The sequence below is a fragment of the Montipora foliosa genome, chromosome 14 (genome assembly GCF_036669935.1).
Source record: "Montipora foliosa isolate CH-2021 chromosome 14, ASM3666993v2, whole genome shotgun sequence".
NCBI classification, from domain to species: Eukaryota; Metazoa; Cnidaria; class Anthozoa; order Scleractinia; family Acroporidae; genus Montipora; species Montipora foliosa.
In genome coordinates, this window is record NC_090882.1 from 21,964,647 (window position 1) to 21,989,788 (window position 25,142).

General features: G+C 40.1%; 2 protein-coding genes and 1 long non-coding RNA gene across 4 annotated transcripts; 1 reads left to right on the forward strand and 2 right to left on the reverse strand.

The window, feature by feature from the left end:
* Nucleotides 1–2,719: 2,719 nt before the first annotated feature.
* LOC137984938 (tetratricopeptide repeat protein 28-like) lies at nucleotides 2,720–22,744 on the reverse strand. 2 transcript variants are annotated; one of them, XM_068832280.1, is made up of 4 exons: nucleotides 21,284–22,744; nucleotides 17,983–18,107; nucleotides 12,847–12,968; nucleotides 2,720–11,253 (listed from the first exon to the last, which is right to left on the reverse strand). In XM_068832280.1, the coding sequence occupies exon 4, from the start codon at nucleotides 11,218–11,220 to the stop codon at nucleotides 5,881–5,883; it is 5,340 nt and encodes a 1,779-aa protein (XP_068688381.1). In that variant the 5' UTR covers nucleotides 11,221–11,253; nucleotides 12,847–12,968; nucleotides 17,983–18,107; nucleotides 21,284–22,744; the 3' UTR covers nucleotides 2,720–5,880. The 2 variants fall into 2 exon arrangements, with proteins under 2 accessions (XP_068688381.1, XP_068688382.1); XM_068832281.1 differs by lacking the exon at nucleotides 17,983–18,107.
* Nucleotides 13,020–25,142, reverse strand: LOC137984956 (zinc finger protein 862-like). Its single transcript, XM_068832331.1, has 2 exons — nucleotides 25,048–25,142; nucleotides 13,020–16,777 (listed from the first exon to the last, which is right to left on the reverse strand). The coding sequence occupies exon 2, from the start codon at nucleotides 16,428–16,430 to the stop codon at nucleotides 14,250–14,252; it is 2,181 nt and encodes a 726-aa protein (XP_068688432.1). The 5' UTR covers nucleotides 16,431–16,777; nucleotides 25,048–25,142; the 3' UTR covers nucleotides 13,020–14,249.
* LOC137984977 (uncharacterized) lies at nucleotides 23,877–25,040 on the forward strand. The gene is made up of 3 exons (XR_011119217.1): nucleotides 23,877–24,033; nucleotides 24,547–24,635; nucleotides 24,849–25,040. It is a non-coding gene; the product is annotated as an uncharacterized lncRNA (long non-coding RNA).

Sequence of the window (25,142 nt, forward strand, 5' to 3'; positions counted from 1 at the left end):
ATGGTGTCCAAACGAGTGCAACATGTTGGATTCAACAATGTTGGATGATGTTGCATGTTGGACCCTTTTAGCCAGGCCTTAATGGCAAGAAGCGTAGACGAAAGCAAAAAAAAAAACTCTACCCTTCGAGGCCCCCACACAGTGTCAGTCTTATCACCAGTCCCCCAGTTCCCGGTTATTTTTTAAAGAAATATGACTATGATGATGATATTATAACAGAGTTTGCGACGTATTGCCCTCTGCTTGTATTGTAAACCCTTTGTTTGTGTTGTAGCTTGCTGCAGAGAAAACTCGACAGATAGGTAAAATAAACAAGTAACTACTGCATTATTCTTCACATTTAATTATTGAAATGTCCTTCGAAAATAGTCGGAAATGGCATTTCCGAGACCCTAAATTTCAAACTTTTCAGGGGCAGCAGTCAGGGGCAGCATGCCCCCAGATTCCCCCTCCTCCCCTAGTTTGGAGCATCTTTGACGCTCGAAACATTCTTCGTGTGCGTGCACCTTTAAAATACGCCCCTGTTATGATATCGTGTTATTATCCTTTATGTCAAATGCAGGTAATTTGATCTTCAGGATTTGCTCTTTGCACTGAAGTTCTAATTTCGGTTTCGGGAAGACGAAGACTTCGTCTTAGAACATTGAAAACACCGACTTCCCGAAACTGTAAAATAAGCTCCAAAAGGCAAAACAATACACCAGAGGTGGGTCATTTTCATTCATTTTATTGAATGAAAGTTAAATTGAGCATTTTTTAGGCTTTATAATCGACGATATTTGATTTCCCATACAAAGTCTTATAACGCGTTTAAATTCTCAACGGCTGTCTGTAGTGACGCGAGCTTGGGCTGCCTATGGTTGAACAACATAAAATAATGCAGCAAAAGGAAAGAAAAGCATGGATGGACACAAATGGTTAAGATTGAAACGGATTGCGTTTCGGTAATCTCGAAAAAAGTCCGGTGACGTTTTTATCGGCTGGGTAAAGGTCGTTTTTGGTCAAAGTCATCTTGTTTGTAATGTAACGATAATTTTACCAGTAAAGGAATTCCACATTACCATTTTCGACTTTTAAACTCGTGATTAACTAAAGATTTCCCCGAAACTGACTCCAAAGTAACGTGACTTAGCCCCTTTAACATGTGTATTATTATTATCATTTAGCACCTAGAACGTGTGGTACAAAGCATATGCGTATAAGCATAAATGCCATGATCCTGGCACTGAAATTCTCTTTTTTTGGAATGAAAAGTCACAAAACATCGCAGTCTTGAGTAAAGCTACATTGAAGTTTACACCATGATAACCATCATCCGATAATGGTTCAATGCTTTTTAGCTGCAACTGCTGAAGCTGCTCATGACACAAAGCACATGATATATCTGGAACTTCATCCCCGTTGTCAGAGCCACAATCTGATATGGGTCCACCTTCAGTGCAGTGCCAAACTCATTTATTTCAGTTCTTGATCATTAGCAAAAACACTTTGCACAGCTAAAATAATCAGAGTTTGCAGTAGAAATCATTCCAAAATGTCATAGCTGCCTTGGTGACCTGTTCCTTTCGCAATCGGTACTCAATGGGTGGTTGTTCCAGCTACCAGCTAGTTCATCTAATGTTCTGTAATTCGTGGTAAAAATATGTAGTGAAGGGCAAACAAATGAATGTTATTAAAAGTGCTAATACGATCAGAAATCGCTTCACGTTTTTCTTCACATTTCGAAAGTTCTTGTGCTGAACATTCGAATATGGAAGATATCGTTGACGTCATCTATTGTCATTAATATACCAACCAGAGCCTCATTGGCTGTCGAAACAAAGGTTCTTTTGTTCCTGTGGTTGGCAAATTGAATAACAAAAGCAATGTTTGTAAACAGATATCTCCCCTATTGCGAGATTTACGCAAGCATTTAACTATCTATTTTGATAGATTATTAACGGTCCGCCATTATTTGGTGTGGTTCTGACAAATAAGCCTCAGAGAGCTGGATCGAGGAGAAAGTGATGTCATTTACTCACTAGCTTAAAATGCACCTAAGCTCAAATATTTTTCGTCTACAACATTAATCTCCTCACCAAAAGGAAACATGTTTTACCATTATCTCGAAATTTCGCGTTTTATCTGCGGGAATAGACGCGAAAATTTATCAAACCTGACAGTAATTTGGACACACCACCGTGATGTGAGAGGCTTTTGCATTGGATGGGGAGATTTATATTAGGAACCAAAAATTTTTACGTTGAAAATGCAGGTGTGAATGCGGCTTCATTAGTATGCAGAACACTAATTTGACAATCTGTCGAAAGCCAAAACCTCTTGCGCTGCATTTACAGTTGAGACACTTCATTTTAGTTCATGGATTACGTAGTTATGCCATGAGGTATCGGAGGCAGTTGTATGGCACTCACTCGACCCCAATTAATCTAGTCACTAAACTTCGATTTGACATTTCTGTTGTACCTCCCCTCCTAAGTATTACTTTTGTCTCAGTGTTTATATGCGTATCTTTGAAAGGTTTCATTGGGTAGTTTTTGGAGAAATTTTATTCAATGACGCTGGTGTTTAACTCGGATACTTCTTCGTTACGACATCAAACAAAATGTGCCTTTGTAGAGTAGAAAAATGAAAAGTTAATACCATAATCATGGAGGTGATACTGTGAGAAAAATAAACGTTGAATTCGTGAAAGCCGCAACAAATTGATGAATATGATCACTAGATTTAATCTTTTTAATCTTTAATCTTTCTTTGTACATGGTAAAAGTTCACCAGGAATGTAGCAAATAAAGTTATAACAAGTACAATAAATGAACTTATTGTATGCTCCCTAATTACTTAATAGGTACTAACATTATGCATACTAACTATAAACCTGTTTTTCATGAATGCCGGGTATCTAATAAAAACTTCGTATGGAGCAATTGCTTTAGTTGTTTAAGGGATTTTGACTTTCTAAGGTTGTAGAGTAGGCTGTTTTAGAGGGTCGCACTGCTGTAACTATTAAAACTATTTTGCAGACAGTGAGTTCGCGGCAAGGGAATAACTGATTTGTTTACAGAATCTCAGAAGGAAAAACGTGTTTCATTTCACTTGGTAAATTTAGACGAAAGATACTTAGGAACAAGGCCATTCAAGGACCTTTATCCATCACGGCTTTCTGAATTTGGCGTTGGTGTATACTAAACTTTCCATCTGAGTTGCTGAAAAAGGCATTCAGCATGGCAATTTGGACGGATTGAGCATTTTTGCTGTCATTGGGCTTCAAATCAGTCGAGCAGGCCCCTTTGCTGAGGCGGTCGTGTTTTGTCACGCAAACACTTAAAATGAATTTCTAGTTTCTAAAGAAACTGTGGAGCTTCGTTGGTGGGAGAACAAGACAACATCCAACTTTCTAACTGCGAAAATAAGATCATGATCGCTTATCTCGAGAAGATAAACAGCTGAATGTACAATACTGTCGATGTTATTCGTAATGAAAAGATCAATTAGAGTAGACGTACTAGCTGTTACTCTGGGCCCGGTAGTTCAAAAACCGATTAACGCTAATCCCAGATTAAAAATTAACCAAGGAGTTTGTTTCCGTCTACTCCCAAATGTTGTTCAACGCTGATATTCGGTAAAACGTTACATTAGAAGAAGTCAATCTTCCAAAAACAAAAATAAGCAAAAGAAACTTTTTCATGAAAACATGAATTAAGAAAAATTTACTGTAATCCTGGATTAAGTTAATCGGCTTTCGAACAACCGGGACCTGGTGGGTTCGGTTATCACCTGTGACAATAGGCCAGGCATACCGACTATTATGTTTCAGTTGAAAAAAGTTATATAGGCAAGTTTATAGAGTATACATTATAGGCTTAAGATATAGGCATGACTGCGATCAATTTAAGTACTGAATATACGTCAATTTAAAATTGTATTTGTATAATATGCAAATATATCAATTTCACCCGCCTAGATTTAATAGCTTTCGCTATTTGCCGGTAAGAGTGATTCTTTTGTAATATCAAATAAGAATAATAAGTAAACTTGAACTTGAAACTTGAACTTGTTATTCTCCAGAAACGTGCACTACGCTTAATCAGTCTTGCTGCTAAAGATGAACACGATTACCTTTTTTTGTTAAAGCTAAGTTCTCCCTAAAAACTTTCTTTATGTCTTTGAAGTTGCAAAATTAATGTAAGCTGATAATGGTAAACAAGCACCGCTGAATAATTTAGATCTGTTTTGTAGAACAATAAGTATTTAACAATTATTCACCGATATTCATCGAGCCTGAGGTGAATCATTGTTCTAGTATAATTCCACAGGTGATTATTTGACAAATATGAAATTTCTTTAAAAGAATTAATTTCTTCATCTGTCACCTCGACAAAACGGCTTGCGGCCATTTTGAAAAAAAAAAACGCTTAGGTGATTATCGGGTAATAATCACCTCAAGTGATACCAAACAGCTCAAGGAATTTTTAATAATCACCTACGTAATTATACTACACACAGATATTCCACCCGTTTAGCAACATCTGAAAAGTTTTATACAAAACACTCCAGAACTGACTTGCAAAAAAACGTTTTGTCACGTATTGGATCAAGAATTTGGAATGAGATACCTTAAACTACTAAAGAGAGCTAAGCTAACCACCTTACACAACAGAAGATTGCAAAACGCCGCAATATTCCTGTACAAGATTAAAAACAAGCTGCTTCCCTTAAAGAATACGAAAATTGTCAAATAATAGTTTCAAAAATAAGATGAGAAATGTACTATACGACATATTAATAACTGAAGATAACTACATTAGAAATTGATAAAATAATATCGAAACTAAAGAAATACTAGTTATACCGTCCTTATTGTGTAATTTACTGTAATTTTTAGGTCGTGTTATTTCCTATTTATTCAACCTCAAATAGTTTATGCCTTTTCCCCTTTTTTCTTTTATATTACAAAATGAATCTGTATATGAATCTTACATAGTTGAATCTCTCGAACGAGGTTAGTCTAATTGTTATTTAGTATTTTTAAGAAAGAAATAAACTTGAAACTTAAACTTCTTGGATTTTGTTTGAACAGTTTCCCAAAAGAGGAACAAACGATCTTGTAGGTTATCTCCCAATTATCTCTTGCGCTGCGAGTTTACTTGCCTTTTCAATTTCGTTGTTGAAGAGTCGCAATGTCGTTATTAGACTCTTATTTTCATCGCTTCAAACATTTGTCTCTTGTTTTCAAGAGATATAACACGATTCAAGTTCTTGTAGTTTCTGCTTAAGGTCTCTGTTTTCCGCCTGAAGTTCGGTTTCCTCTGTTGTTGTCTTCCCACTTATGAGAACTGAGATTTCAGACCGACGTTTGCTGATTTCGTGTCTAAATTGTTCGCTTATCTCACGCATTGCAGTGCCTCTTAGATTTGAACAAGATACATGATCGTTTTTGCACTGATCTTCGGTTCTCTCGCTTCGGTTTTCTTGGCTCTTTCTTGGAATGAAGGATTCATCCTCTTCGTGTATCTCGTGGTCGCTGATAATTGTGAATTCCAATAATTTCTTACCGATAATTTCAGATTTGGATCCTTGTATGTTAAGTGTTTACGTGCCAGGGTAGAAACTTATTAGACACCATCAGCTTTCATTGTGTTAAAGTCGCTATTGATGGTTGTAAAGTTCCATGTTTCCTAAACTTTCAAATCAACGTTAATAAATAGTTTAAAAATCCCCTAGCCATTTGAACTTGTTCTCGTCTCCAGATTTAGTCAAAGAAATAAACCTATATCGCTCACAGGGTTGATTAACACCAGCTTTCCCGGAAGGTTTGCTAACACATGCATCCTGCTTGCCAGACATGAATGATTTATTTGCCGAAGCAATAACTATCCCTCATTAGTATATGACGCAATTCAGTCTTTTTACTCTACTAGACAGTTTTTGCAGTCTAGCCAAGAGTTGCTGAAGAGTTGTAACACCAGAATGATCAGGACCGAGACGAATCAAATAGATGGCCAACGCACGTTCAAAATACTCCTTTGCCTGCTCCAGCTCACCATGGTCACAGAGTACGACAGCCAAGTTTTTATAAGAATCTGCGACATGAATATGTTGAGATCCCAACTTTTCTATCCGTATAACAAGAGCGCGATCATGATACTCCTTTGCCTGTTCCAGGTCACCTTGGTCATGGAGTATAGTGGCTATGTTGTTGTAACTGTTGGCAACATTGATATGCTGAGATCCCAACTTTTCTATCCATATAGCAAGAGCGCGATCGAGATACTCCTTTGCTTGCTCCAGGTCACCTTGGTCATGGAGTATAGTGGCTATGTTGTTGCAACTGTCGGCGACCTTGATATGCTGAGATCCCAACTTTTCTATCCGTATAGCAAGAGCGCGATCATGATAGTCCCTTGCCTGTTCCAGGTCACCCTGGGCACGGAGTACACTGGCTTTGTTGTTGTAACTGGTTGCGACATCGATATGCTGAGATCCCAACTTTTCTATCTGTATAACAAGAGCGCGATCATGATAGTCCTTTGCCTGTTCCAGGTCACCCTGGGCACTGAGTACGCAAGCTATGTTGTTGTAACTGGTTGCGACATTGATATGCTGAGATCCCAACTTTTCTATCTGTATAGCAAGAGCGCGATCATGATACTCCTTTGCCTGTTCAAGGTCACCCCGGGCATAGAGTACGCTGGCTATGTTCTTGTAACTGGTTGCCACATCGATATGCTGAGATCCCAACTTTTCTATCCGTATAGCAAGAGCGCGATCGAGATACTCCTTTGCTTGCTCCAGGTCACCTTGGTCAAGGAACATAGTGGCTATGTTGTTGTAACTGTTGGCGACATCGATATGCTGAGATCCCAACTTTTCTATCCGTATAGCAAGAGCGCAATCATGATAGTCCTTTGCCTGTTCCAGGTCACCCTGGGCATAGAGTACACTGGCTATGTTGTTGTAACTGGTTGCTACATCGATATGCTGAGATCCCAACTTTTCTATCCGTATAGCAAGAGCGCGATCGAGATACTCCTTTGCTTGCTCCAGGTCACCTTGGTCAAGGAATATAGTGGCTATGTTGTTGTAACTGTTGGCGACATCGATATGCTGAGATCCCAACTTTTCTATCCGTATAGCAAGAGCGCATTCATGATAGTCCTTTGCCTGTTCCAGGTCACCCTGGGCATGGAGTACACTGGCTATGTTGTTGTAACTGGTTGCTACATCGATATGCTGAGATCCCAACTTTTCTATCAGTATAGCAAGATCGCGATCGAGATACTCCTTTGCTTGCTCCAGGTCACCTTGGTCATGGAATATAGTGGCTATGTTGTTGTAACTGGTTGCTACATCGATATGCTGAGATCCCAACTTTTCTATCCGTATAGCAAGAGCGCGATCATGATAGTCCTTTGCCTGTTCCAGGTCACCTTGGTCATGGAGTACACTGGCTATGTTGTTGTAACTGGTTGCGACATTGATATGCTGAGATCCCAACTTTTCTATCCGTATAGCAAGAGCGCGATCGAGATACTCCTTTGCCTGTTCCAGGTCACCCTGGGCATAGAGTACGCTGGCTTTGTTGTTGTAACTGGTTGCAACATCGATATGCTGAGATCCCAACTTTTCTATCTGTATAACAAGAGCGCGATCATGATAGTCCTTTGCCTGTTCCAGGTCACCCTGGGCACTGAGTACGCTAGCTATGTTGATGTAACTGGTTGCGACATCGATATGCTGAGATCCCAACTTTTCTATCCGTATAGCAAGAGCGCGATCGAGATACTCCTTTGCTTGCTCCAGGTCACCTTGGTCATGGAATATAGTGGCTATGTTGTTGTAACTGGTTGCGACATTGATATGCTGAGATCCCAACTTTTCTATCCGTATAGCAAGAGCGCGATCATGATAGTCCTTTGCCTGTTCCAGGTCACCCTGGGCATGGAGTACACTGGCTATGTTGTTGTAACTGGTTGCGACAATGATATGCTGAGATCCCAACTTTTCTATCTGTATAGCAAGAGCGCGATCATGATACTCCTTTGCCTGTTCCAGGTCACCCTGGGCATAGAGTACCCTGGCTTTGTTGTTGTAACTGGTTGCGACATCGATATGCTGAGATCCCAACTTTTCTATCCGTATAGCAAGAGCGCGATCATGATAGTCTTTTGCCTGTTCCAGGTCACCCTGGGCATGGAGTACACTGGCTATGTTGTTGTAACTGGTTGCGACAATGATATGCTGAGATCCCAACTTTTCTATCTGTATAGCAAGAGCGCGATCATGATACTCCTTTGCCTGTTCCAGGTCACCCTGGGCATGGAGTACCCTGGCTTTGTTGTTGTAACTGGTTGCGACATCGATATGCTGAGATCCCAACTTTTCTATCCGTATAGCAAGAGCGCGATCATGATAGTCCTTTGCCTGTTCCAGGTCACCTTGGTCATGGAGTACACTGGCTATGTTGTTGTAACTGGTTGCGACATTGATATGCTGAGATCCCAACTTTTCTATCTTTATAACAAGAGCGCGATCAAGATAGTCCTTTGCCTGTTCCAGGTCACCCTGGGCACTGAGTACACTAGCTATGTTGTTGTAACTGGTTGCGACATCGATATGCTGAGATCCCAACTTTTCTATCCGTATAGCAAGAGCGCGATCGAGATACTCCTTTGCTTGCTCCAGGTCACCTTGGTCAAGGAATATAGTGGCTATGTTGTTGTAAGTGTTTGCGACATCGATATGCTGAGATCCCAACTTTTCTATCCGTATAGCAAGAGCGCGATCATGATAGTCCTTTGCCTGTTCCAGGTCACCCTGGGCATGGAGTACACTGGCTATGTTGTTGTAACTGGTTGCGACATTGATATGCTGAGATCCCAACTTTTCTATCTGTATACCAAGAGCGCGATCATGATACTCCTTTGCCTGTTCCAGGTCACCCTGGGCATAGAGTACCCTGGCTTTGTTGTTGTAACTGGTTGCGACATCGATATGCTGAGATCCCAACTTTTCTATCCGTATAGCAAGAGCGCGATCATGATAGTCCTTTGCCTGTTCCAGGTCACCTTGGTCATGGAGTACACTGGCTATGTTGTTGTAACTGGTTGCGACATCGATATGCTGAGATCCCAACTTTTCTATCCGTATAGCAAGAGCGCGATCATGATACTTTTTTGATTCTTGAAACTCACCTATGCTGTGATGGACATTGCCTAACGCATCATAGACTGCTGCCAAGTCTCCCTCACAAAATACACCACCACCAGGTACATTAAATACCGTTTCAATTTTTGTTATTAGGCACTTCAAATGAGGTACCAGCTGGAAGCTTTTAGAAATAGAGTCTTTTTTATCAAGATTTTTCTCATCTATAAACTGACTAAATGAGGTGATAACCCAATGAATGATTTGAAAATATTGAGCCTCGGAATACTTTTTGATTCTAGTTTGGGTAAAATTTCTCACAATTTGATGTGCTCGAACGTAGACGCCACTCTCGTCTTCTTCAACTAATAGCAGCGAGCTTTTTCGAATCCTTAAACCAATGATATCTTTGTCCGCAGATTCGTCTAATCCACTCCTATCGCTTTGCTTAGCGATATTCAGAATGTACTTGATTACAAGGTCAAGGTTTAATGGTTGCTCACCACAGAGAGAAATGAAATCGAATGCGTGTTTCAAAACCTTGTCAGATGACATCACCTTGTCCACGGCCAATGAAATCGCTGTGGTCATAGAGATTGGGTAGCTTTGGTTTGCCATGGCAAGAAAGGCCTCAGTGTTAGCACGCTGACCCCTCTCAAGCTTCTCGAGGTAGCCTTTCCAGCCAAAATTCGAAGATGCTTCCCGAACTTGTTTGACAAAGATGACGGCGCTTGCTAAGGCAAGGGGTTGGTGATCTAATGCCCGAGCAACTTCTTTTTCAGTCTCAACGTCAGCGATGCCGGAGAGCGAGGCTAATAAGGAAATGGCGTCAGATGGTGTCATGCCCTTGCTCACAGAGATGTGATTGCTGAAAGAGGTTTCTGAAGGAATAGCAGCGGTGTCTTGCGATGTGATAAGCAGCTGACCTTTACACCAGTGCGTGTCTCCGGTCTCTGGCAAATGAGGATTCATTCCACTTAAGCTGACGACATTGTCCACCACTAACAGCCACGATGAGTAAAGCTCAACTTTGGTTGTAATTAATGACTTTATGTTGACAATCTTCCCCTCCGTCTTCAGATCTTTGTCGTTTAGAGTACTTGTGACTGCATATTCTGAACACTTTAGATGACGAGCAAAAGAGACGTAGGATTCTAACAGAGAATCAAGACTTTGCGCATTTAGAGTCATCACGAATGCATTCTCGCCCGCGATTTGTTTTTTGTCATCAAAGAATTTCTTTGCGGCAAGACCAGCTAACTGAGATTTGCCGCTTCCAGGGTTTCCTGAGATGTACAGGGAAGTTAATCGGCTCTCGTTGGTTTCTTTCAGTTGCTTTAGCTGTTGAGCTATCTTCGCCAACTCATGATCTCGTTCGGCAACGTCGTGAGATGGCTTCGGTGGGAGAATGCAAAATGCCGCAGGAGCTTCAATTTGTAACTGCTCTTCAAGGACCTTTCGATGCTTTTCTGTTTCCTTAAGGTTTTCATCTTTTTCTCTAAGTTCCTGTTCTTTGTCTTTCAGTTCGTCTTTTAGGTGGTCGACTTTTTTCAAGACCTTTTGTAACTCGTCCGTCGGAAAACTCTTCTGATTTCTGATTTCTTGAATCTTCAGATCGGAAAGGCCAAGTGCTTGAAAGGCAACTACAACTTTACCTACAGCAGTGTGAAACTCTGACTCCTTGACATGGCCTTGTGGCAAATGAGCAAGGTCTTGATTACGAAAATTTCTCAAATCATCCACATTTGATCGGACTACTGCGTTTAGGCCTCTTCCAATACAGTCGGAGTACAGTATAGCGTAAAAGAGCATGGTGCAATCCCATTCTGCTCTATTTCCGTTAACCATGGTTGCCAAAAGACCCGCGTTTTTTCTTTGGTTTCTCGGCGACTCCTGGTTTTTGAAGTCCAGTCCATTTCGGGGTTCGTCTTTCCATTCTCCCAAAGTTGCCTTGTAGCGGTTGTCCCATTCTTGTTTGAAGATTGTTTGCAGGCCCTCAGTTATCACATCAGTAGTGATAAAGCAGATCCTGAAGTAATTCAGTTGCTCGTCAGTGTATTCCGGTCCAGTGGCCATACTTAGTCAGGCTCAGCTTTTACTGAGCACTTGCTAGAAATAATTATTGCGTTAATGTCAGCAGCAGTACAAAGGATCGCTTAATGAAAATAACTTGTATATGTACTATTTTTTTTATATTTTTACTTTTATTTCTTTATATATTTTCGCAAATAATGCAAAGTCCGGAAAGCTTTTCAGGCGAGAGAAGTCACTATGAAAGGCATCCGCTTGCTCTATAAAGCTGGTCCTTTGACATGTTGGTTTTTAAGGTAAAGAGGGAATGGTAGCAACCGATAGAAGCCCGAAATTGAAAGTTTCGGACGCTTTGAGGAAAACGCGCCTGGAATTGGTTGTTTGAAAGATAGATAACCCGTAAAAAAATCCTATTCAAACGAATTGAGTTATCCAGTAGTTAGTGATTTATCCAGTCGATGGCGCTATACACTTTACAAACTACTGGGGAGGGGGGGGGGGGAAGAGGGGCGGACGAACTGGTGCAGGTCATCAAGGAGCTTAGCAACAGGGACCGCAACCGCAACGAGAACATCGATTCAAAATAGGAATTCTAGTTCCTGTAATCAGTTCGCTCCGGATTATTTCAACTTTTTCATTGTGTAAAATGTGTCTGTCTTCGAAAAATGAAACTGGTGTATATGAAAGCGGTTAAAGTTTGAAGAGAGAGGGGTTGTTTACATGATACCGGGGCGACTTTCGCACCGGTGCGAGTTCACTCCGGTTCCCTCTCTTAGCTCTGTATTTGTTTACATGATATCACCGAAAGAAGTCATGCTGGGGTGCCTCACACCGGCGCGAGTTCACCAACGTTGCTGCACCCGGAGCGAAAATTTCGTTCCGGCGCGAGATCTCGCCATGGCATGTAAACGAGGAATGATCACTCGTTCCGGTGTGAAATCGGCCTCCCGGTGGGATGGACCGGGTAGGGCATGCGTACTTTTTCTGAGAGACGCCATATTTGCAGGTTGGGTTTACGCTTGTATTTTTTCGATATGTTGTGTCACTTCAGGTAAACACGATAAGAATTCACCTCGTCGGCACGTAAACGCGGGATCAAGAAGTCACCCCGGTGCGAGTTTTCTTATGTAAACACCCCAATAGAGAGAGAAACAGGCAGAGAGAGATCAAAAATCTGAATTCGTCAGCTGCCGTTGTCCTCAAGCCACTGATTTTGGTCATTTGACATTGTTGTTTTACTTAGGACGAGAAACTGACGAACAGAATTGAAAATAAAAAACAAGGGGCAAAGCATGTAGATCAATTGTTCTCGCTCATTGTATCTTTACTTTGTTTTGTGACGTTCCTGTTGCCGTTGCCTTCCTTATGGCTAAAGCTTCCTATAATTTTATTTGGAACACATATGGGGAGGGTCAGTGGTTCCTATGCAGGGAAAAATGAAAGCACCGTGATAAATTTACAGTCCAGGTTTTAATGATTGAACTGCGATTTTTAAGTGAGTAGAGAAGGGGAAGGTTGTAAGCAAAAAATGAAAAAGCTTTACAAAGAGGAAGTCAGCAAAATTTGAAGACGATCTCCTTCTATTTTCCGCCTCTAATTTAAGCCCGGTGCGTAATACCATAAATCCCTTGCAGTCCTTACAAAGGGTGTAACAGGTAGATCTGTTCTCACCTTTGCTAGATGTCACTTAAATTCTTCTATACGCAAGCTGGATGATATGCGAAGCCGGAAGTACAATGGTTCCGATCAATTTGCCGTCTCGAAGACAACTAGAAACAGTGATGTATCTCCTCCTGCAACAGATATTAGCCCAAACTTCAGTGGCGTGAGCAGTGATAGTTTCAGCTTCTGCTAGTCTAACTACACTTTAACTGTTGTAAGTCAATCCCTTACTAAAAAAAACAAAAACAAACGGAATATACGTTGCTTTAATAGGTGTATTATTTCCTTATTAATTATTGATGAACTAGTATTCTACGGAAGAAACAATATTTGCCGTTGCCAGGCTTCTTTGCGAGCGTGCAATTTTTCTTTCAAATCACGTAAGCTCGGTCCACAGGAACACCACACTGTGGCCAGATAATAAAACATTTCCGGTGCATTAAACTTCTCTGTAACAAGATATGACTTCCCTTTTAGCCTTGAAGGTTTCTCTTCCGCTTTTGCTTTAGAAATATGCGTCGACCAGGGTTTTGTTTAAGGTTTTAAGTAGCCGGCGTTTTTTTAAAGTAGACGGTTGTGGGTCCGGAGGACCCATACGATGGGCGTTAGCCCATCGCTGCTAGGGGGGTCCGGGAAAACTGAATGCCGGAAAACGCATTTCCTGGCATTTTGGGCCATGAAACTCAGACATTAGTGGGATGAATCAAGCTGCAATTATACTATGAAAACCATGTTACTTAAAGAAAGACGAAGCGACATTTCAATAATACAACCGTATAAACAAAAAGTGGAGTGATATTTTTTGTATCTTTTTGGTGGTTTTGTTGGAGCTAACGAGCCTGGCAAATACTGCCACTTGACAACTTGTAAACATGGCACATACTTGAAGGACTAGACCAGCAAAAGGGGATTAACTACGCTCGGTAACGGGAACTAGCCTAACAGTCCAAAGGTCTAGTATCTTCGGTCTCGTCGTCCCAGAACATAAGTAGACAACAAGAAAAACGTGACTTCTTTCGCGCACACAGCAACCTTCTTTATCTTTTAATTAAACCTCAAGGACACTTTGAACACAGCTGTTTCTGTCACATTCTGATAATTGTTGAGCTGATCAAGGTTAAGTACTTAATGTTTCATTGTTTCAAAAAACTTTTTTGGTTTACTTAGATGAAACCCTAAGTTGATAAAATGAAAACATTTGGCCACATACTGTTTGATAACTTGTTAACTCGTATAAATCGTGTTGGCGGCATCTTACAATGTTACCTTCGTAAAGGTATAGGTCTGTTACACTTAAAGCACAAGGTTGCTTTAAGGTTTGATCCACGATATCTGCTTGTTCCTTTGGCGCTAGATTTTAGTGTAAAGATCTTTTTCTCAAAGGAAACTCCTCGTTTTGATTTAGAAATTATTTAGTCAGTATCACTGTCAAAGTTTTCTGAATCATAGTCCGAGTCATCAGACTGGTCTGTTAGCTTCAAAGCAGATGCTGCAGCTTCAACTTCATCTTCAAGCGCCATCTCATTTGGGCTAGCTTCATCTTGATCAGCTTCAACAGTTTCAACCTGCACTCCCACAGCTGTCATCTCTACGTGCTCTGACACAGAACTACGGTGATCTGTTGATGCTCTTTTCTTAGGCAAGGTTCGCCTCTTTTTCTGCTTCAACCAAAGCTGTACAGAGTCACGTACAATTTCCTTGCACTGATCTGAGTGCAGTGGTGGCCCATTGATTGAAACCTGCATAAGTGCCTGCAGCATGTCATTTTGAAGCCTTGATCGAAGCCTGGTCTTGATGCGCTTAAGCGCGCTTGCACCACGTTCTGGCCATGCATTCGAAATGGGAATTGAAAGGCAACACTCAGCAAGGTTACTCAACAGGGGACAAAAATGCCTGTAGGACGGCTGTTTCAGCATATAATGAAGAGTCCATGTTGTGGTAGTCACAGTTGGACATTTACCGTCAACAACATCCTTGGGAACGACCTTTTTCCACTCCAACAAATCAAACTTAAACTTTCCCCATTCTGCCTGGAGCTGTTGCTTCTTCACTTCACCAACAAGATTGGACTTATTGTAAAAATGTTTAGCAAGTGTTTCGATGTGTTTGAGCCCATACTCCTTGAAGTTCACACTTTCAGGAGGTGGAGCCATCATAACATCAAAAACTGCAAATGCACTAAGGACTGGCAGGGCACTGCTGAAACGCTGATCAATATTAGCCTTCAACGAAGAGACGTATCGAAGCAGAAGCTGTTCTTGTTGCTGGAATTGAAATTCTGTTGGTGTAAGCTCGAGGGTCTCTAGCTTGCCCTCTGCTTCCAAATCCTGCTTGAACTGCTTCAGTGGTAACCTTTCATCTACGATGCATTGCAGCTTGTGTTTAGCGTGATTAATTGCAGGGGAAATGTGACTGAAGTTCACACATCCTCTTTGGAATGTTTTGCTCAGCTGAGAGAGGACAGGAAGAATGTGCTTGAGAATATACACACATCCAACGAATTTGGGACAGTGTATTTTCTTCAGTAGCCCACAAGCTGTTGCATCACTTTCAAGAATTCTTAATGTGCGCATTAATGCTTCTAAGTCGTCAATTATGCCTTCTACTGCATGATCAAGCGACAACCATCTTGTTTGGCAGGCTTTCTTTAGCTTCTTGGTTATTACCTTTCTGCTCTTCTTTGACAAGTCAAAAGACTTTACTTCTTGCTGCACTTTCAAGTAAATTGCCATTCTTTTAGGGGAATTTTCCAGATACTTCCACAACTGTCTTAGGAGGTCCTCGACAGCTCGTATGTACTCGACATCTTTTGCAGTGTCGACACAAGCTAGCGCTAACTTGTGGCAGATGCAGTGGATTGAAATTATTGTGGAATTGACTTCTTTAAGTCGGGCTGCAAGACCTGTTTTGGAACCTAACATAACACTTGCACCATCACTAACCAGGAAAGAAACTTTGTTGATTTCCATATTCAATTCTGCCATCTTGTTGGTGAGAAGGGTGAATAGTGTTTCCACATTTGCTGAATCAGAGTCCTTTAGGACATTTTGTACAAAGAGGAAATCAGTGTGCAGCACACCACATTCAGAGTCGAAGAACTGAACAAAACAAACAAACTGTTCCTTAACAGAAATATCAGTAACATCACCACATAGCAGCCCCCAAAAATTTGCATTATGAAGCTTTTGCAAGATGCTGTTAGAAATCACTTGCCCAACAACCAAAAACATCTCCCTCACGGCACATGGTGATCGGGGATTCAAGTATTTCATCTCTTCGAGTCCCAAATGCTCCAGTAGGGACAACAACGAAGTAAACTTTCGGTTCGAAATTTCTTCTTTTGCAAGCCAATACAAAGAATAGAATGCCTTGAATAAAACATCATGAGCAGTATTTTCCTTCTCAGTGATTTCTATAGGAAATGTTGAAACTCTTTGCAGGTGTTCTGCAGAGATGGCATCACGATGTTGCTGACTGTTAATATGTTCTATCAGTGTCGGTTTCCGGAAACGAACAGAACCATCAAGATTGAAAACCTTTGACTTATTGAATTTGCTGCCTGCATCATGCTTTCGGCAAAGAAGACAGAACATACCTTTGCCCTCTAAATATGAAAGCCACCAAATCCCCGTATCGGAGCAAAACGAGATCTCTTTGTCAAACAGCCACTCATGTTTGAACTTGTCTTTTAGCTTTTTGTGTGCAGTTTGCTCTTGTGCAGATAGCTTACAACATGACTTGCTACTGCATAACGACTGATGGTGCAAAACGCCTTCTCCTTCTTCTTTGAACAACGAGTTTAAAAGACCAGTGCTTTCCTCGGCAGAAACCGCTTTAGAATAGTAGACTGGTTTTTCGAGCTGTCTAGCAGGCAAAGCTTTTACTGTTTCCTCTGAGGTACTAGCACCAGCTGATACAAGCGCACTGCTTGAGCTAGAATCTGATATATTTTAAATGAAAAAAAAAAAAAAAAGCGTATGTCAAAAGGAAGTTCGAATTACGGATCAGATTAACCTGCACCGGTAACCTTGCAAGTCAATTACAATTGACCTGTTTGAGTTTCAACTCCTGTTTACACATGCCGTGCGGGCTATATTTCTGATATTTCGAAAACTGTACGTGCCAGAAAGTTAACAAGGCAAAGGCCACTGCTGATAAACAACACGCACCTTGATCATGGCCGCTGTTGACAGCATTTGCAAGAAGCGACAAACAAAACATTCCCATTCACGGTGATTTGACGGAGGCCAATAAAGCTCTACGTTTCTTCTCAGAAGGAATAGTAAATTAAACTTTCGACGTTTTCTTTCAAGTCAATGATGCTAAAGCTTACAAAAAGATTAAATTATTTTGCCCTTGATTGTTTTGGCCGATTTGCTGGCGAATTAATATTTATTTTCTTGGACATTTTTTCAAAGGTGGGTACATACCTTCACTTGTAGTTGTCTCTTTTGGTTTTCGTTTTCCTTGACAAAAAAGATCTAAGGTTAATTGCTTTCGTTTTTGACCTCGCTGGTCAGTCATTTTCGCAATTTCGTGCTGATAGTCATGCACGAAGACTACTCTTTCCCAGTTTCCTGCTCGCATAATCATGCATTCATGTATCGAAATCCAATATGGCGGACAACAAATCATATTGTTCGTACTTTCCCGCCACCGCAGCAAGATTTGTTCAAAACGACAGTCTCAAGTATAACGTTTTTAAACTGCCCTTGAGTCAGAAGTCTTTTATATGTTTTCAGAAAAGATAGGCACTGCAAATTTTTATTTTTATTGAGCCCAAGTAGTTTAGACCTGATAAACATCATCTCCTCGACATGTCTTGACCCTTCAAACAATGAAAGTAGCCGGCGAAACCTGACAGAGAAGCCGGCGAACTTCGCCGGCTGCCGGCTCTTATATACAACCCTGCTCGACGCTTCTAAATGCTCGAATTACAATAACCAGACTCTTACTTGCGAACCGTTAAATAATGAAGAGACAAACTGAATCAGAATCACCATAACAGCACAAAGCAAAACCAGTGCAGTACAGGCGCTCAGTATAATTAAAAGCTTAAGCTTAATTTAAGCTTAAATTATTGACGGTTTAATTACAAACCATTCGTGTCAACCAGCTACGAAGGATCGCAAACATTTGACTTACTGATGAGGAACGTAAGGCAAACTTTTCCTAGAAATCTCTTTAGTTCTTGCGATGGTGAAAAATCACTGCACGATCAACAAGTCTGAGGATTCTAATATAGAACTTGATCAGCCACGCCCTCACCACTGAAACAGACACCAACATGACATTAACAAATTCGATGATGAAACTTAAAAGTCCAAGAAGACATGCAAGATACCTTAGCCGTTCATCGTTGCAATAATCAAGAAAGACAAAGATCGGTGGTGCTAACATTGAAGCGATTTTTAGTTGTTAGAGCCGCAACTTCGATCGTTTCGAAGGCACAGGTCATGCGTGCCTGGTGGTTTGAACTACTGTACCTTTGCGATGTTTATAGCACTGAATAAAAAACAAGATCAACCTCAAACAATCAATTGCTACGCGCTTGCGTATTCCATTACGTACTTGAGACACTATCCTATGCTTGATTGGTTCAGCTGAAAGCGTTCCACCAACCTTACTTGCACATTTGTTCACAAACCACTATATATTCGAAACTGGTACGGTCGGATCGCGGTTACGAAAGGCTGGGTAAAGTAGGTTGATGGAACTTAAGTATTTATGGCACTATATAGCAATGAAAAGGGAAAATTTCCTTTCTATTGATCCTATGGCAACAGGTCAATAATTACTTATCAATCATGGATGGCTGAATTTTTATAATAAACTCGTAAACGCACCCTTCAGCCACAAGAATTTTAGCGCAGTTATGCTGAACAGGTTCACTCAGACAGCGCTATGCAATTTATTTCTGTTAAAATAACTATGCATCTGTCCTTCTGCTGGAAATGCTGACTGTTTACTGTAAATGTTTCAGTTTTTAGACCGCTCAATGAGCAAACCGAAGTACCCTAATGCGTCATGCACAAGAAATTATAGCTGTTAAACTTAACAGCCTTAGAGAAATGATGACGCAAACACTGACGTAAAAATGGAAAGGATAGAAAGGCAGTTTTTTCAGCCAGCATCATCAGGCGGAAGCAAGTTTTAACTGGCATTGAAAGAAGAACAATCTAGTACAACCTTCGAGGTGTATGACAACTGCAGACTTCCTACAAATAGCGCTGATAAACAGTTTTTAAGTCTATAAAGCACGCTTTTTAAATAGCGCAGAGAAGAAGTATTTAAGTCTAAGCTCCCATTTTAAAAAGGTTAGCTCTTACTGCGAGTTAGGGTTAGTCTGCAGTCTGCAAGTGTCAGACACTGCGTTCTAGTTAAGGTTCTATGGCACAGATATTCAGTTTGTGATATTATGAGGTTACCAGGAAAAGGTTGAGCCAATTTGGCCAATATAAGAGAATAATAATAAGCTTGCTCTCCAGCATGGCGGATTTTGTACCATGTGATCGTTTGTTGCAAAAGGCCTATTGCGATTTTTGCCGTAAAAGAGTTGAAACAAGAATTCTAATTGACTTGTTTTTAATACTATGAATATGCAAATTAGAACGTTTGATTTCAAACGGTCCAGACCACATGAATTTGACGACCTGTCACGCAACGCGTATACCTTTCCCCTATGAAATTTTTATACCACTTGAAAGCTTATCATTCAGAGAGTTAACGGTGCAAATATTGTTAGGTTTTTAGCTTTCCCGCATGTTGAAAAACGATGCGGTTTCAGGGATACCTTCAGTCAAATAAAACCAGGCGTCTTGAAGGTGAAATTATTTCGGGTGCAAACCTTCAAACCGGATGTCGAGAGACCACAGAAGAGCTTTTAGGATGTTTTGAGCTGATACGAATTGGTCTTTTCAGCAAAATTTGACGGCAAAGTAAGCGTTAATTTCTGCGGGAAAATGGCGATTTCGACACAAGCTATTAAATTCGCATTTTCTCCAAAATCTCCAAAATAAAAATACACGGCTTAAAAAAATTAATAATTTATAAAGTGCATTTAGAGGCATAATGTGCTACATCTAGACATAATTTGAGCAAAATCCATTTTTGGGCTGTGGCCGCGAAAATTCGAAAATGTTTGATTTTTACTGACATGGACTCTTAACTATTAAGTAACAACAGAGGTGACAAAAACTAATAAAGACACAGCTTTTCGCTGCTGACATATTCATTTAAGGTCGGCTTTAAATATTTAATCAATAGTGTCTCCTTTATTTTGCAGTGAATGTCGGATCGCCCTTTCGCTAAAATTTCATGGGTGACCATTAATTAATGCTTTAAAATACTCAGTTTTCTGTCATGCAATCGTCTTTTAGTTTTTCCGATATGAAAATCATCGCAGACCCAACAGGCAGCTCTATATACAATTTTAGCCATTTGGCCACGGCTAGGTCCATCTTTGTAAGGAAAGAAAGATTTAATGCGATGAGTGCTTTGAAAAATCACTCTAAGGTCAATGAACCCGCAGAATTTATTTACACACGATGTAATTTATATACTAACAATTTCGCTTCGTAGCCCTAATTAAGGTAAAACTAAGAAAATTGTCTTCTTGGGAACTGTGATGGTTGGGGTCAATGGTTTGTTTTGTTGCCTTTGTAAGACATTATTTATGTTATAATTAACAACACCTCTGGGGTAACTGTTTTGTGACACCAACTTCTTAAGTTCATCCAAAGACGATTGTAACAAACGAGGCGACGAGCAAATGCGGAAACAACGGTAAGTGAGAGTACGGATCAGATTTACTTTGTAATTTCGAGGAGTGAACGAGTACATCAGTACAGTACATCAAGAAAAGGGATCAAGTTATTTTCTTCAAACTCGATAGTAAATTTGATGTTTTACATGGCAGCTATTGAGATACTGTAGAAATTGAAGAACATTGTTTTTAATGTCCAACAGAGTGAAAGACCTTCTCTACAAATCACTATCTACATGTAGGATTCCTTCATCTTTGCTAATTGTGCCAAGATGTATAAACATAACAATGAGGTAATGTGCTGTTTTGACGTCAGTTCCTTGTTCACAAACATTCCATTCAACATTCAAGGAAAAAGAGTGTAAATTTCGAAATAGGAACAAAACTCGGTTATTATATTCCTGATTATTATTATTTGTGAATAACTGTTGTAAAAATGATCGAAGGTTGTTTGAAAACGTTGATAATGAGACTATGCTTTTGCCTTCTCTAACAGTTTCCGGCCGACAAGTCTGCCGCCCGTTTCTGATTTCATTTGTGTCTGACAAATCGTCGCCCCTGTTTATGATATGCGCCTGAAAAATCTATTTCTGACCCAGGCAAAATGATTTTCTATCAGATACTGTAACTTTTTTTTTTCAAAGTAAAAGGAATCGCTGTAAATATTATAAATTTACTAACCTTCGATCGACAGCACTTCGACATCGACGCGCCTTGTGATTTTCTCGTGAGTAAAGTTACCCAGGACAACTTGCGAACTCGGTGAACAATACCGACATCACCTTGCGCGCCCTTGCGCGCTTGGTAAAGCAAATCGAGATTTGCTTTCCCCAATACTAGAAATAGTCTTCACTACATGTGCCCCCGCGTAAGATGATACGGATGGTAGTTGAGGTGTTTTCCAATTATTATGTGCTGCACATTGTGATCTCTTCATATTATTTTATATGTAATTAGCAGTAGGTAAATGAAAGTGAAAGATGCAAGGAAAGGATGGGCAACAACAAACAGCATTTATTTTTAATTTCCATCAAGGTTTATTGATACCCTATCACTTGAACGCAATTTACATTATGCCTTGAAACAGGAACAGGAATATTAATATTCAATGACTAGAAGACTTCAAGGCAACATTTCGTACGACGTCATCTTTTTGATCCATGCATGTGGTTCTTTCCACGGTAAATTGAAATACCATAAAATAGGAACAAAATTCTTTTATTCTATTCGGATCGCTGATTATTATTATCTGTGAATAACTGTTGTAAAATGATCGAAGATTGTTTGAAAACGTTGACACTGAGGCTGTGCTTTTGCTTTCTCGGCTGATGTTGCCTCTAGCAGTTTCCGGCCGAGAAGATCTGTCGCCCGTTTCTGATTTCATTTGTATCTGACAAATCGTCGCCCCTGTTTATGATATGTGCCTGAAAAATCTATTTCTGACCCAGGCAAAATGATTTTCTATCAGATACTGTAATTTTTTATTTTCAAAGTAAAAGGAATCGCTGTAAATATTATAAAATTACTCACCTTCCAGAAATTAAATTATCAAAACATCGATTAAATACCCAAATTGCGTTGCACGGAGACAAATTTAGAGTTTTCTTTTATTGGTCACGTGACCATGGGCGTGGTATGATGACGTCATATTTTGGGTCATTGGCTTACAAAAGTTGGAAACTGAACAAAATAATGCCAAATTCTCTCAAATTACTTAACCATTACATCCTTAGCAACGTACCCCAAAAAATACGTCAGTGGTTCCTTAAGTGAACTGACGCTGGGACATGAACGTATTGAATAGTAATCGGATGTACACCAACTGTTGGCTGACACTATTTAAAGTGACTTTGTTTTTCAAAGTCGATCAATATGCAAAATTTGGACGTTTGATGTTGAAAGGTCAAAAACACATAAATTTGATGACCTATCACGCAGCACGTATACATTTGCCCAAAGAAATTTTTATATCATTTGAGAGATTATCACTTAGAGAGTTAACGGTGCAAATATTGTTAGATTTTGAGATTTATCGCATGTTGAAAAACGATGCGGTTTCAGGGGTACCTTCAGTCAAGTAAAACCTGGGTCGAAACCGTGGTTCAAATTTCAAAAACATCACGTAAACCGGATGTCGAGATACCACAATGTTTTGAGCTGATACGAATTGGTTCTTGTAGCAAAATCTGACGGCAAAGTAAGCGTTAATTTCTGTCGAAAAAATGGCGATTTCGACACCAACTCTTAAATTCGCAATTTCTCCAAAATAAAAATACACAGGACTTAAAAAACTATACAGTGCATTATACACATTTGAGCAAAATCCATTTTGGGGCTGTGGCCGGGAAAATTCGAAAATGTTTGATTTTTACTGGCATAGGGCCCGGACGCACTGGGCAAATTTTTGTTTATTTTGCGAAAAAATCTGTCACCAGTTCCCTGAGACAAGTGCCGCCCGGTGATTTTTAGATCTACCAAATTTTGTCAAGGTTTACCAAAGTTCAAAGACGCCGTCGTCCTGTCTCGGAGCAGGACAAATTTTTGTCAGGCGTGAAAATCTGACAGGTTTGTTAATTAACACGCCATGATTTCAAGGAAAATGTCAATCAAGAAAATTTGATCTCTATTTTTAGTCGGAGAATTTCAGTCGGCCTTCTAAGGACAAATCTGTTGTGGTACTCTAGAACCAGTTGCAGTCAAACAAGGTGAAGCCTCCACTGGCATAGTAGAAGTAGTAACTGCCTCTGCTGGAGTTGAACGAATTCAAGGAAGAAAAAAAAAATAGAATACAAGCAATAATATGCCGAGCAACTCCTGAGATCTCGCGTAACCTTTCCGGCGAACAGCGCGAAAGCGATGGTGTTTATTTTCGTGTGATTGACACTTGTGGTTAAGAAATATTTTGCTGTGTCTCAGTGCGCCCACGTTTGACAAATTGAAAATTTGGCAGTTACAAATTTTGTCTAGATCTTTGGAAGGGCCAAACAAATTTTGTCAGTCCAGTGCGTCCGGACCCATAGTTAAAACTATTAAGTAACAAAAGAGGTGACAAAAACTAACAAAGACACAGCTTTTCGCTGCTGACATATTCGTGTAAGGTCGGCTTTAAATCTCTGATCAGTTACTGTAGTGTCTCCTTTATTTTACGTCGGATCGCCCTTTCGCTAAAATTTCAAAATGATCTCATTTTAAACTGTGACCAGATGATGTCACATGGTCCGCGCGAGCCGACGTATGATGACCTTCAGTTAATGCTTTAAAATGCTCAGTTTTCTGTCATGTAATCGTCTTTTAGTTTTTCCGATATAAAAATCATCGCAGACCCAACAGGCAGCTCTATATGCAATCTCAGCCATTTGGCCACGGCTAAGTCTATCTTTGTAAGGAAAGAAAGATTTAATGCGACGAGTGCCTTGAAAAATCACTCTAAGGTCAATGAACCCGTAGAATTTATTTACACACGATTAGTTTGTATACTAACAATTTTACTTTGTAGCCCTAAACAAGGTAAAACTAAGAAAATTGTCTTCTTGGGAACTGTGATGGTTGGGGTCAATGGTTTGTTTTGTTGCCTTTGTAAGACATCATGTTATAATTAACAACACCTCTGGGGTAACTGTTTTGTGAACTTCTTAAGTTCATCCAAAGACGATTGTAACAAACGGGGCGACCAGCAAATGCGGAAACAACGAAAACTGAGAGTACGGATCAGATTTACTTTGTAATTTCGAGGAGTGAACGAGTGTCATTTAGTATAACGACCAGTGAAAGTTTTCTTTCGATAAATTGATGTTGAAAAAGTATGATTATGACGTTTGATAAGAATATCAAGAAACGGGATCACATTATTTTCTTCAAACTCGATAGTAAATTTGATGTTTACATGGCAGCTATTGAGATACTGTAGAAATTGAAGAACATTATTTTTACGTACTGTCCAACAGAGTGAAAGACCTTCTCCAAAAATCAGTCCACTATCTAGGATTCCTTCAGCTTTGCTAGGTGTGCCAAGATGTATAAACATAACAATGAGGTAATGTGCTGTTTTGACGTCAGTTCCTTGTTCACAAACATTCCACTTGATGATAGCCAAGGAAAAAGAGTATAAATTTGGAAATAGGAACAAAACTCGGTTGTTATATTCGGATAGCTGATTATTATTATCTGTGAATAACTGTTGTAAAAATGGTCGAAGATTGTTTGAAAACGTTGATACTGAGACTATGCTTTTGCTTTCTCGGCTTAGGTTGCCCCCAGCAGTTTCCGGCCGAGAAGTCTGTCGCCCCTTTCTGATTTCATTTGTATCTGACAAATCGTCGCCCCTGTTTATGATATGTGCCTGAAAAATCTATTTCTGACCCAGGCAAAATGATTTTCTATCAGATACTGTAATTTTTTATTTTCAAAGTAAAAGGAATCGCTGTAAATATTATAAAATTACTCACCTTCGATCGACACCCCTTCGACATCGATGCCCCTTGTGATTTTCTCGTGACTCAAGTTACCCAGTGTGGTGTAGTCATAAGTCAAGAGACGCACA